Source organism: Argiope bruennichi, chromosome 4 (genome assembly GCF_947563725.1).
Source record: "Argiope bruennichi chromosome 4, qqArgBrue1.1, whole genome shotgun sequence".
Taxonomy (NCBI): Eukaryota; Metazoa; Arthropoda; class Arachnida; order Araneae; family Araneidae; genus Argiope; species Argiope bruennichi.
In genome coordinates, this window is record NC_079154.1 from 47,624,586 (window position 1) to 47,637,996 (window position 13,411).

Sequence of the window (13,411 nt, forward strand, 5' to 3'; positions counted from 1 at the left end):
ACTTTCTCTTTACTTCGTATACGAGAAAGTAAAAATGTTGAAATAATATCTAATAATGAATTCTTCAGCTTTGATCGAACAACTACTGATCGTTAGTTACACTTAACTAAAAATTAATTGAACCTTCTACATTTCTTTTTAGAACCAAATTGAAGAAAAAGAAATCTATGTTGAAGAATATTGTAAGTATATTTTGATATCCTAAAATATTTGTCAATAGTTACTCACTTGTTTTTTAAGAGTAGCAGATGGCTATTGAATGCAAGTCAGAATTAAGATCGCACAATTGCATGTAACATATTTTAATGATATTAATTAAATATTTAACTGCACACTTTTATAAAAACTCTTAATATGGTATTCGATTTCGTATATCATTCTGGTGAAAAAAATGACGTTAGCTATAAAATATTTGGTTTTACGAGATTTATTTATAAAGGCATAATTTTGTAATTAGGAACCATACTCCATCTATGTGCATTTGTTTTGCTGTACAAAGTTGAAGAATAGCAATTTGCATTATATTACACTATTTAGATAGTAATAAATAAAATGTGAGAAACTAACATTACATTTTTTGGTATGATATTTTGTCAAAAAAATTAACTCAAAATATGTAATTTGGAAATTTCTAATTACATAACTTATTTAATTGATTTTAAATTGGTATTTTTATGAAAAAAAACATATTTAAAAATATTTGATATTTAATAATCAATAGTACGACGTATTAGAAAGAAGTATAAAGAAACAGAATAAATTACCAAATGCTAGCCTCTGTTTATCCTTTTAAAAAGATTCAATAAACGTCTTCTTGCTTTTTTACATTTAACGCAAAGAAGAAAAGAAAAGTAAAATTTAAGATTTATAGAAGGTGGTTGTTAGCTTTTTTTTGAGCATTCTTTCTAGAAAAATGTTCAACGAGTATAACTGAACTTCTGTTTCAGATCAAACCCCTTTCGAAGTAAATGTGACGCTTCCTGCTTTCATCTTGGAGAATGAACCTCAAATCAAAGTAGCAGTCACAGCGAAGTAGGTTATATTTCATATGCACCACTTTTTAACTTTTCGTTTATTCTTAAAAATATTATAATGAATATTTATAGTAATTTATTTTATATATTGAATGAATGGAATAGCAATTCGGTTATATACAGATGCTATAAATAGAAATTATGATATTAATTTATCTCTTACCCCTTCTCCTTCTATAGCCTGAAACTGTCAAACTATATAAAGTCACAATTTTTTTTTAAAAAAACTGCCTCGTCATTTATTTTAAAGCTATATTAAAGGGAAAGAAATTGGATTAGTTGTTATGATATCGGTGCTATTTTTTTTGTTTCTAAAAGGCGATTTAGTTTGTGAATTGGGACCGTTTTACAATAAAGTTGGATATATTTTAGCTAGAATAATAAGAAGTGCGTGCATAGAAGGCTCGAAATAAGACCAATACATTTATGCATGAGCATTTTATAAAATCAAGACCAAATTTTATATGCATTATTTTGATTTAACGAAAATAGCAGCTCTCAAGGATATATATTTTTTTAATATGCCTCATTTTTTGATAAATTTCTCAGCACTAAAAAGGAAACTGCGAACATATTTAGAAAAAGTACCTCTTAGCGACGAAGGATTTGTTTGAAATTTCATTCAGATTTGCAGTTATAATATAAAGTGTCGTTCCAAATTTCTTCTGCCTCTTTTGTTCAGATTTTATGATACCTTTCTCACAAACTTAGAACAAACAACGACACAAATACAAATCTATACAGAAAACAGGCTTTCTTTTTACTCAAGGAAGCATAAAATGTGTAGATTCATCTGCACGTCTGCATTTAATTATTTAGACATTTACATATGCATTATTAAATGTCTAAGGTTGTGACATTTAATAATGCTTTCGGGAAGCTACTGAAAGTGCTATATGTTCATCAAAAAAGAATGCTGGTAAATAATGAACACATATGCACATACGTTTTCTACTAAAATATTAAAAATCCAAAATTTTATGTTAATTTTAATGCGATTTATGTGTCAAAAATGTGCACGATTGGGTCAATAATACAATGGAGTGGCTACCGAAATAAGCGCTTCATATGCTGGAAATTAGAGTTCGATCTTCTATGCGCCATTTTATTTCATTTTTTTCCTTTTAATTAAAAATTATTTAAATTAAATGAACAATTTACAAATATTTTTAATTTATGTACTTTTTTTTCCAAAAATAAATGTTTATTTTCTCAATACTTTAATTGTAATATAATCTTTAAAAAGCAAAATAATTATAAATATAAACACATTTTTTTGACAGAATTTCAAAATAATTTAAATTAATTTAACAGTTTACGAATAGTTTTAATAATTTGTATATTTTTTATGCAAAAATAAATGTTTATTCTATAAATATTTGAATTACAATTTAATTTTTAAAAGAAAAATCATTCTAAATGTAACTTTAAAAGTTGTAAATAAATTAAATTATTTCATTTTAAAGTAATATAAAGTTTAAAATTTTAAAATTTTAATTGTAACAAATTATTTATTATAACTCATAGAAACCGCTTTTATATCGTTATTAATTAGAGCTAATAATTTATTAAATATGTAAGCCAACGCTTTCTATATTAAATCGAGAAGAAATAGTAAGAAATCGGTATTCAGCTATTGGATGCTTAAGCAAATGGTCAATTATCATTTAAATCCGAAAGAAGGCTGGAGCAGTAAAACTTTTTAGAATGTCTTGTTCACCCTTTAATTTATCAAATATGATATTAAAATATATTTTGAAATCCAATACTTTCAATACTAATATTTATTTTCTTTTAAAAGGTAAAAAATAATGCGAATATTAGGAGAATAAAATTAATACATAAAAATATAAGTACCATATTATTTAAAACTATCTATAAATTTTAAATTTATTTTCAATCATTTTGAAATTTAAAAACTCATTTATATTTATAATTATTTTTCTTATAAAAATTATTCAAGTATTATAAAAATATTATTATAATTCAATAAAAATAATATTATAATTCAAGTATTATAAGAATTAAATTTATTTTTATCCCAAAAATGAAAAATATTTTAATTGAAACTATTTTTAAACAGTTAATGTATTCTAAATAAAAGTTAAAAGACTAATCTAGGATGAAACTCTTACCTTTTGCTGATGAAGCAATTACCTTAACAAATACGTCGTTGAAGTACTACTCATATGCAGCAAGTTACTAGTATAAAAGCTATACCAGAAATTTGAAAGAATTTTCTCGGTATGACTGTTGTTATTTAATGTTATAATGAATAAACATCTCAAAGATGTTTTACTATTATACTAAATCTCATCTCCAACTTAATTTTCCAACTCATTTTCTCCTATTGTTAGTCGGTGAAACATTTGTCGAAAAATCTCTATAAATACCTTTCTGTTTTTTAGAATTCGCAGATAAACTCTTATAACTATTTTATTTAAAGTTTTCCATCGAAATTAGATAATGGTAGGCTCAACTTTTTATTTGGAAACAGGAAAACAATGTTTCAATTCTCCCACACATCCTCCTCTTTTCTAGTAAATATTCAGAAGCAAATTTAAAACCTTGTTTTGGACAGCCAAATTTCAACATTTTAAAACAATGAAATTACTATTATATATTTTTCCCATACCAATGGTAAATTACATTGAACTATTCAAATGTAGCTATGTGTTGATGTTTTAGATGTATCGATCATTTTTTCAGTGTAAAAAATGGAAATTTTGAAGTCCGGAAAAGTAAGTACTCTTAAATAAACGCAGAAGTCCAGAGAGTTATCCCGGAGATTTTTCACCAAAACAAGAGGACAGATTATCAATTTACTGTCTATCGTGTAACTAATAGCGCAATGAAATAGATATAAAACTTTGAAAATATTCTGCATACTGCTACAAAAACTGTGCTGTATTGATAATATGATTGGAGAAAATTTTTATTTGCTTTTGGAATATCTTAATTTTGTTCCCTTTGTGCATATGTTCTTCCAGCTATACCAGCGGGGCACCAGTGACTGGAAATTTAACGGTGAGAACAAGATTAGAGCCTTTACATTCCCAGTACAGGCCTTATGGACAAGTTCCAGAGACCAAGATGTTTTTTAATTATGTAAGAATTTTACTTTTCCTAATTAGAGTCCTGATGTATATTAATAATACAACACAAATAATAAATATAAACATTTTACATGTGGAAAATTACTTTCAAGTTACATTCCAATATATGTTTCCAAATTCGGAATAACAATAGAACCAGTCTATAACTTTAAGCGCCAGGCCTATTTTGATGTCGTTTTCTTCTAGCCCGTGATATCTGATTTCTTTGATATACTGAACACCAGATATTTATGTTAAGTTGCGTTAAAACTGCACGTAATTAGACAAGTTATTTTGTGATATCCGGATGAAAATTTGAATTTTTTTTACCCTTTGACAGGCGATGATTCAAAACCTATATCCCCTTAAAACATTGGCGCTTGAATGTACAAAGACGACTTTCTACGTTCCAACCGTTATGAGCGAAATTCGTTGGGACGACTTTCTACGCTCCAGCCAGATGAAGAGTTAATATATGCTGTTAATCAACGACGAATAATGCAGCCTGAACGAACATTACATTGTCAGGCAACAATGACTGATGTGGCTTGAACGAAAAGTATGAAGTCGATTAGCGATGACTGATAGAGTGCAAAAGAAAAGTAGTAAGTCAGTCACTGATGAGTGATGCGGTCCGAATGGAAAGCTCTGTGTGTCACTGGTGACTGGTGTAGCGCTTAACTTGTTAACAGATGACGCGTATTGAATTTTTAATGAGAATGGAATTTGAATGGTTAACAGAGGCTCAGTTTGAATTTGGTACAGGTTCCCATTTTATTAACTAATTTTAAAATGAATTTTTAGAATTGTCGTACAAGTATAACACTTCTGTTCTTTTACCGTCGTCCTGGCATAGGGGTAGCGCATCTTCCCCGTGATCTCGGCGTCAAGGGTTCGAGTCCCGGTTTGGGCATGCTTGTTCTACCTGTTCAAACTGTGAGATGTGTGAATGTACCCTCCTGTAAAAAGGGGGCGTGCAAGTGAATGACTGATGCGTGAGTAGTCAAGTCGTACTCTTGGCTTAAGTTGGCTCTACGCTAAAAACAAGAAGCGCCCCACCCCCTTAGGCTTAAATCGGTTGTCTTTGAACAGCGGGCTTGTCCGCGGCAAGTGCCATAAGAAACAACAACTTCGGTTCTTTTATTTATTCTCTGAATTACATGATGTGTATTCTTGTGTTTTTATTTATTCAATATCTATAGTGCATACACCAAATGAAATTCAACAGCTATGTTTTCTTGGTTAAATTCGTTTAATATTTATACTTCACTCATTCTTTTTACAAACTTTGAGTGAACTAAATAACAAATTAATCAAGTTTTTCTCCCCATTGAACAAAGTAGTTCCATTTCTATTTTTGGTTCCCTCTTTTTATTTCTTGCCACCCGTCCTTTTATTCTTATCTACTTTTTCAAGATGAAGATCATCAAAATTTTGATCTCGGTTCTAAATCTTTAACATCGATTTATCTTAAATTTGAGTAATTTAGGCTCTATGACCATGGCAGGAATCTTAAATTGGAATGTATAGTTACAAGTTGTGCTTTTTCCCTCTAAATTATGTTTCTATATGAATCCCTTGGGAATCTTTCCAACTTATTTGTTTTTACTGATCTTTTATTATTTTGTTTATATATGCCTCGATTAAATTTATTCGTCTACTTGGAGATCAGCACAACCTCATCTACCAATTTAATCCCTTTGGGTTTATACAATGTCATGCCTAACTCATGCATTAAATTATGTAATTTTTACATTTAAATTTGTAGTTAAATCATAGAAAAAAATTAATGTAAAATAAAAAAAATAATAAAAGTATATGGCTCCGCTCAATCGTTATACGTGTTTTGAAATAAGGACGTTCTGAGTAGAAAGTTTCACATAATTGTTTACATAGATGTTTAGGTAAAGGGTATAAATAAGTATAATTTATTTTCTTATATTTTTATTATGTTCTTTTCAGTTTGAAGGTCATTTGGACGTGAATTTACCAATGTCCGAGCTTCGTCGTCTGCGCTCTACTTCAGACAGACCTTCCCGATTAAGTGTATGGGTAGAGGTGGGAGAACGATTCTTGGATCAAATCGAAATAGGTTTTGCTGAGTCTCTACTCTACAAGGCAGACTTAAAACTAACCTTTTTGGGAGACAGTCCGCAAATCTTTAAGCCGACCATGCCTTTCAAGTGCTATGTGAGTATGTGTTAAGCTTTAATGCTATTCATTTATTTATCATTATGATTTATGATTTTAAGTCTATGCCTCATATAATGTCTATGAAACATTTAGTCCATTCTTTTTTATAGGTGTCTGTAGCATTTCTTGGCGGTTCGTTGCCTCCCAAATGGCGGCTTAATGATCAGAGGCTGGAACTGCGTACCCGGGTGCGATTCTCTGAAGGCCTAGAGCACGATTTAGATCCGAGACTCGAAACGATGTCGGCCCTACAATTTGGTATTTGGGAGATTTCCGTGGATCTAGTGTCAGAATTAGGCTCCTTAACCGCTGTGAACAATGTTAAGTCGATGACTCTGGAGGTACTAATTTGTTTGCCTTATTTCACTTAGATTATATCAGTTAGTAAATTAATAAAAGTTTTATTGCCGGATGCATTTACCTTATGCATTCTTGGTATTTATATCTTCTATAAATAATAAAAAGATCCGTAATTATGAGATATATTTGTTAATGCAAATTCAATGTGCACCAATTGAAATTATAAATTTTCTTGACTCAAACTGCTTTTTTTAGGCTCGATACACTGATGAAACTGGTGCGCATGTGCGAACAAGTCTTCTTGTGTACGCTTCCTATGCTCCGACTCGCCGTCATCTTCAAGTGACTACTAGTTCCAGAGATGTCAAGGTCAGTTATTAATTATTGATAGACATTTAAAATAAATTTTATGTTTAAAATGCCATTGCGAATTGCCAGCATTATGCATTGCTTTGTTTACCTGCGTTAATTACTTCCACGTTAATGTCACTTATGTTAAAAGACTCTAACTGTAATTGTTTTTTAATGAAAATTGTACATGCAATTTTATGAACTAAATGATTTAATGCTCTTTTACTTTTGATAGGTGGGAGAATATCTCATAGTTCACGTTCGTGCAGACTATTACGTAGAAAAATTCTATTATCTGGTGAGTAATCTTCAGAAGGTTTTGACTATATATTAATGAGTTTTTGAAAATTATTTAATTTGGATTAAAATACGAATGTCATAAATAATATGCAATTCAATGTTATTGAATATCAATCAAGTTAATTTATCATTTGCAAAACAATTAAATTAATACGCGAATTAATTACGAAATTATCAAATGCGAATGCGATTATAGAAACAAATTAATAGAAAAAAATAAGAATTTTTTTAAAATAATTTATTGTTTTTCCTGTGACAAAACAGTAAATATTCAAATTGAATTTTCAAAGTCCCTTTGGAATCCTGGCATCTTATTTTAATCAAATAAGCAATGTGAGTTCCTATGCCATCGGACATCTATCTGCACTATGTGAGGTAACACCACATTCTTTTTCTAGAAGCAAAATACTTTCAAAAATTAAATTGGCGCGGTGCACTTCAACGTTTCGCAGGAACATAAAATGACGATTTATTAGGTTCTGTCTTTTGCTGAAACGCAGTGAATAGAATGATCATCCAGAATAGAATCTGCAAGTAAAGATTTAGATTTAGTTTTACAAGTGCATCAATAATTTAATAATTTTTTTTTGTCAATTCTCGAATCGTTTGCATAGAAATACGGTATGATTTAGACTGGAATAACCCATAATGAATATTTTGCGCGAAACCTAAAAGCACTTAGAACTTAAACGCTTACAAACGTAAATAATTCTTATCGGAATTTTCTTTTACTATATATCAGAGTAAGTTAATCATACATTAACTGATGAGATATTTAATATTTCGATATTTTTATTAGTATTTTAAGCTGAAGCATTAGGATTAGTTGCGAATATTTATGACAATAATCTTAACTTTATTGGCAAATTTCCTTGATAATTTTTATGAATTACTTTTACTAATTTTATTTTCTGTATTTAATGGCTACAACATCTAATTATCCTTTCCTGAGTCATTTCTGACATCTTACATTTTCATTTGCAGGTGATGTCGAAGGGCATTGTATTGCTGAGCGGCGCGGAAGAAATGCCATTTAGCATCAAGACGTTCGCCATCCCTTGCTCATCTGCAATGGCCCCCACGGCCTCACTGATCGTTTGGGACGTAGCCCGGGAAGGAGAAGTGGTGACCGACGCTCTTATTTTTCCGGTGGACGGCCTTTCCAGAAACAATGTATGCTGTATGCGGCCACTTTCATTAATGTTATGTTTTCTTTCAAAATGGGTTTAGTTTTCTCAGTTATATGAAAAGTCTTTTATTAGTTGTTAACAACCCATGTTCTACTTCAATTGTTATCAACCCTTGTCTATTACTGGACACTGTCATTTAATCAAATTCTTCATGGGTATGGCATTTTCGATGATTATCATGCCAGAGTGTTTTGTTAAAAATGATAAATGTAGCTGCAGTAAAATAATGGGTACGACTGTACATGTGATGAAAGAGTGCGATCAAATGAATAACGTCCAAGTCTGGACCATCTGGCTAACTGGAAAAAAAATGTGCTGAAATTCCGAAAATTGCTCTTGTCTGGAACTTTGCCATTTTGATTGCTGAAAAACTATCGACTAAAGAGCTAGAAAACGTTTAGTCAAAAATGTTTATGTACATCATTATAGCTTTTTTTCATGTACTCTACTATTTCAGATTTTCTTCATTATTATTTTTATTTTCCCCTATTTTTTTATTCCCTATTTGTATTTCGCTTTTTAAACTATTTGCTCTTTAATTCTATTCTTAGGCATTCAGAAGGGCTTTAAAACAAATGACGCAACCTCGTTTTTATCTTTTGGTGATCTGTGATTTGGTTTGATTGCTTTAGTTTTACCGGGAGCGGAGGGTTTGGATCTTGCATGTCAAGCACAGCCACTTATGCTCAATATACTCATTAGATTAATATTTGTCAACAAAATGCCAGAGCGGTGTGATGTGCAATTGAACTCCACTTCCACAGAAGACTTTAGAGGATGCCCTATTAGTCTATATAATACGAAATTTGAGCAACAAGTATTTCAGATGACATATTCGCCATTTATTAATGAAAAACAAATATTAAAAAAAATCTGGTTGCTTTAAAAATATTATAGCTAGAAATTATATGTTGATAAGGTTAACAAAAAAGCTAAAATTTTTAAGAAATAATTGCTGATCATCAACTGTGACATCTTCTGTGACAGTTTTCTGTAACAAATGTCGAAATTCGAGAAAGGTATAATTTTGTCTGAATATTGTACCCTGAATACTTCAACCTTGTTGGAATTCTGGAATAGCAAAACTCGTCAAAATGCCATTATACCGTTGTTCAGCTACATAACAGGTTTGAATCTCTATAGAAATCACTTCCGAAAAATAAGAGCTCATGTTTTTTTGATATTTTTTGAAAGTCATCTGATTCTGTTTTATCCTTTCAGTAAATGATTTTTTGATATTTTTGAATGGCATCTGATTCTGTCTTATCCTTTGAGTAAAATGATTTTTCTTAGCACCTAAACTTGCTCTGACTTTTTTAAATTCTTCTTTTAAACATTTTCCATGAATTTTAATGATTTTTTTTGTTTAATAAATGACGAGTTGGTCAGATTTATGTTATTTGCATTCATAAGCTTATAAGGTTTAATTTCAACAACTTTAATCTGACAGCATTTGAATAGTATTCCCTTAGAGTCGGATAGGTGGTTAGTGCCTTGTTTGCTCAGAATGATTTGCTTCCACTGGGGTTGCAAAGAAATCAGATATCAGAGTGCACTACCAGCTTTCTGTCAATATATCTCCCGCCACTAATTGTTTCCCCAAAAATTTGGTTGCCAGTAACGTATTGACAGAAATCGCATATATACATCTAGTTTTGGTGTTAATTCACCAAGCGAATTATTATTCATTGCGAAATTTCCAAAAAATGTTACGTTACTTGATAATGGATCGCTTAAAAACCAAAACCAAATTTTTGAAAACAGTTCAGAAAAGTTTCAATCCTTTTCCTTTTATTCTACCTTTGTAAGATTCAATTAGCTACTTTTCTTCCTGCAAGAATCAATAAAATTTTACCACTTTTTTATTACCACCTGTGGTTTTGTAATTAGCATACTTATCACATTCATATTTTATTAATGTTTGAAGCGGGTCATTAAATGAAGGAAAGAGGGATGACAGTCGAATTTCATACAACATAACCGAAAAGAAAAAATTCCATATTCATCACTTAAGATAAAGAATATTGTGCTCAAAAAACCCGTTTGAAAGGCTTTGAAAATGATAATTTAGTTAGATTAAGTTAGTTCATTCTATTTTTGGATTAAAAATTAAAATTTCTGAGCTAATAGTATTATTATTTTTGTTAGTATTTATATTAGGACTTGACTCGGTCTCAAAAAATTTTCTTCCAATTGCGACTCTAAAAAGAATAAAAAAAGTCCATATCAAGATATGGGAGATAAAGATTGTTTTCCGTTCGTTTTTATTTTATCGTATACATAGTACAGAGAAAGTATAGTAATCATCAAAATAAATAAATAAATAAAAATCGAACTTCAGATTTTGACGCATCTCCACGTTTTAGACATTCCAGAGTTCGAAAAACACATTTTTAGAAAATTTCCGTCTGTCCGTATATCTGTCTATGACAAAGATAACTCAAAAACACTTTGAGCTAGACAATTGAAGTTTGGTATACTTTACACCAAATTTTGAATAAAGTCTGTTCAGAGGAAGTTTATCTGTCCGACTGTTTGAATATACGAGTTAATTAACACAATAATAAGAAAACGAAGACAGATAAATAAATAAAATTCGGTACATAGATTTAATATATATAGTGTAGACACCTGTCAAATTTTGAGTTTAATCCAACTACGGGTTGACTGTCGGTCTGTACTTTTAGAAACATGTAAGCGCGATAATTCAAAAACGCAATGATTTAAATATATCAAATCTGGTATGGGATTTTGTGGCAACAAATGTACTTCTGTGTCAAACTTTTGCTTCAATCAGTTGTGAAAAATGCATCTAAAATACAAATACTATTTTCGGATTTATTAGGAGCATGGCAGGGATTAATCGCCAAAAAACTCGCCAAGGATGACACGATAGATTCAGTAAAAATGATAAATCACACCAAAGGTTAATAATTCGTAATTATTGCATATCAGTAAAGCGCTCTCTGGGATAACACCTTTATAAGAGAGTATGCGAGAAAATTTTAGGGAGACCACTCCAGCTGTTTGTCCCCCCCCCTGTTCGTAAGAAATTTAGACATGCAACATAGGGTAGGAGTAAAATTATAGCCAAGGCAATTATTTTCAATTACCAATAGATCTACTCCGAAAAATGACTCAATATTAGACGTTCTTAGTATGCTTCATCTATACTAGTGCATAATCTTATGAAATAAGTTTCCTGATGCAGTGACTAGACTAGAAAGGCTAACATAAAATCTGAATGTTAACCTTTCTTTTAACATTAACTTTTAAAAACCTTTATATCAAGTCTTTGTCGAGGAAATCTGTTGGCGGATTTCATTTGAACTATCGATTTGCAAATACGTGCGGTTCAGAATAGTCTTAAATAAAACCTATTCCCTTTGAAGTCCAATTTATATTTTGGGTTCAGTAGACAGGGTTTCAGGGTCCCTACAAGACATTACATTTTGAACCTCTCTTTAAATATTAGATAATTTGTGTCTACTTAAATTATGGATTTATATCGCAAGCCAACAAATATTAAAAACATCTTCAATTCCATAGAAAATGTTTTGATACATTATTTAATAAAATGGTAATATATTAATGAAGAGAATATTTATTTTCTTATAGTTTTCTGTGACACTCAATGACAAGAAAGATAAGACGGGTAATACGATTGAAGTGATTGTTGAAGGTCAACCCGGCACCTATGTTGGCCTCTCAGCCATCGATCACCTGTTGCACAAAATGGACACTGGAGAAAATTTTAGCCCTTCAGAGGTAAAAAGTTATGCTATTTTTTTTTATCATTTTGTTTAGTTGCTTTAAAGGGGGGGGGATTTGTTTGAAAATAAAGAATATCTACTTAGTCACTTAGTCAGCAGTGCGCCTACAATAAGAACTATTCTGAATTTTTAGCATTTTGTTAATGATTCGGCAACATGATTTATCAAATCACTAATACATAACATAATACCATCCTGCATTCCCGCTGCCTATAACACTGAGTTATCTAATCAGTTGGATGAGCACGAGATGAACGGAAAAGAATTAGAAAAAAGAAACAAAGATATGACAAACCATCCACGGGATCTATACAGACAATGCCATCGGAGACACATTCTGCACAGCTATATTTAATATTTTATCAAAACAATAGTTAAATGAAGGGTACAAAAGTACCTGAAAACAAATGCTGACAATGGGTTGAACTTATAGAGAAACGTTGATATTTACAGATGCAAATTCTCTACATTTTTGTGGAAGTTAACCATGGGTAAACTAAATAGAGGTTACTAATTGAAGAAAATCAAAAGGAAAAAAAAAAAATTGAAAAAAAAATGTTAAAAATGATACTGATTTCGATAAAAAGTATACTATGCTTTTTTGCTTACTTTACTTTCTTATGCGCAAAATATGCAAAGAGAAAATATTCCAATTTGGAATTTTGAACTAATTTCCACATCTCTGATCTTTCCGAGTCCAAAACACACATTTGTGTGTCCATGGACCGAATAACTTAAAAATACTTTGAACAATTGAAAATTGAAACAAAGGAAATTTGGTTTGTGGACTATACACCATATTTGTAGATTTCTTCCAAATTTTGAGCAAAATCTATTCAGAGGTATTTTGTCTATCTACCTGTCTGCCCGATTGCAAGAGAACATAATAGCTACAAAATGTAAAGAATTAGATATATGGAATTTATTGCCCAGTTTTAGGATCTAAACTGTTGATCCGTATCAGTTTTTCAGCCAAATCTGTCGACAGGTTTACCATCTGTCAGTTTTTACGTTTTAAATCAGGAAAGGCGATAACTAACAAGCACAGTAACTTAGATAAATGAAAATCTTTATGAAATCTTATCATTAAAAGTCTTAATTATTATCATGTTAGTTAATTATTCAAAGTGTTTTTGAATTATCGTGCTCTTTAATAGGCATATGAAATGACAGTT

At 30.5% G+C, this 13,411-nt stretch overlaps 1 protein-coding gene across 2 annotated transcripts in view; it reads left to right on the forward strand.

Annotated features, from left to right (window-relative positions):
- LOC129965822 (CD109 antigen-like) overlaps window positions 1-13,411 on the forward strand; it is a 91,295-nt gene that overhangs the window by 39,195 nt on the left and 38,689 nt on the right. For both annotated transcript variants that reach the window (XM_056080031.1, XM_056080032.1), the window contains 9 exons: window positions 143-182; window positions 948-1,032; window positions 4,025-4,142; window positions 6,092-6,319; window positions 6,433-6,663; window positions 6,878-6,991; window positions 7,209-7,271; window positions 8,258-8,446; window positions 12,082-12,231. In XM_056080031.1, the coding sequence (XP_055936006.1) occupies window positions 143-182; window positions 948-1,032; window positions 4,025-4,142; window positions 6,092-6,319; window positions 6,433-6,663; window positions 6,878-6,991; window positions 7,209-7,271; window positions 8,258-8,446; window positions 12,082-12,231 (1,218 nt within the window). The remainder of the gene's footprint in view (window positions 1-142; window positions 183-947; window positions 1,033-4,024; window positions 4,143-6,091; window positions 6,320-6,432; window positions 6,664-6,877; window positions 6,992-7,208; window positions 7,272-8,257; window positions 8,447-12,081; window positions 12,232-13,411) is intronic.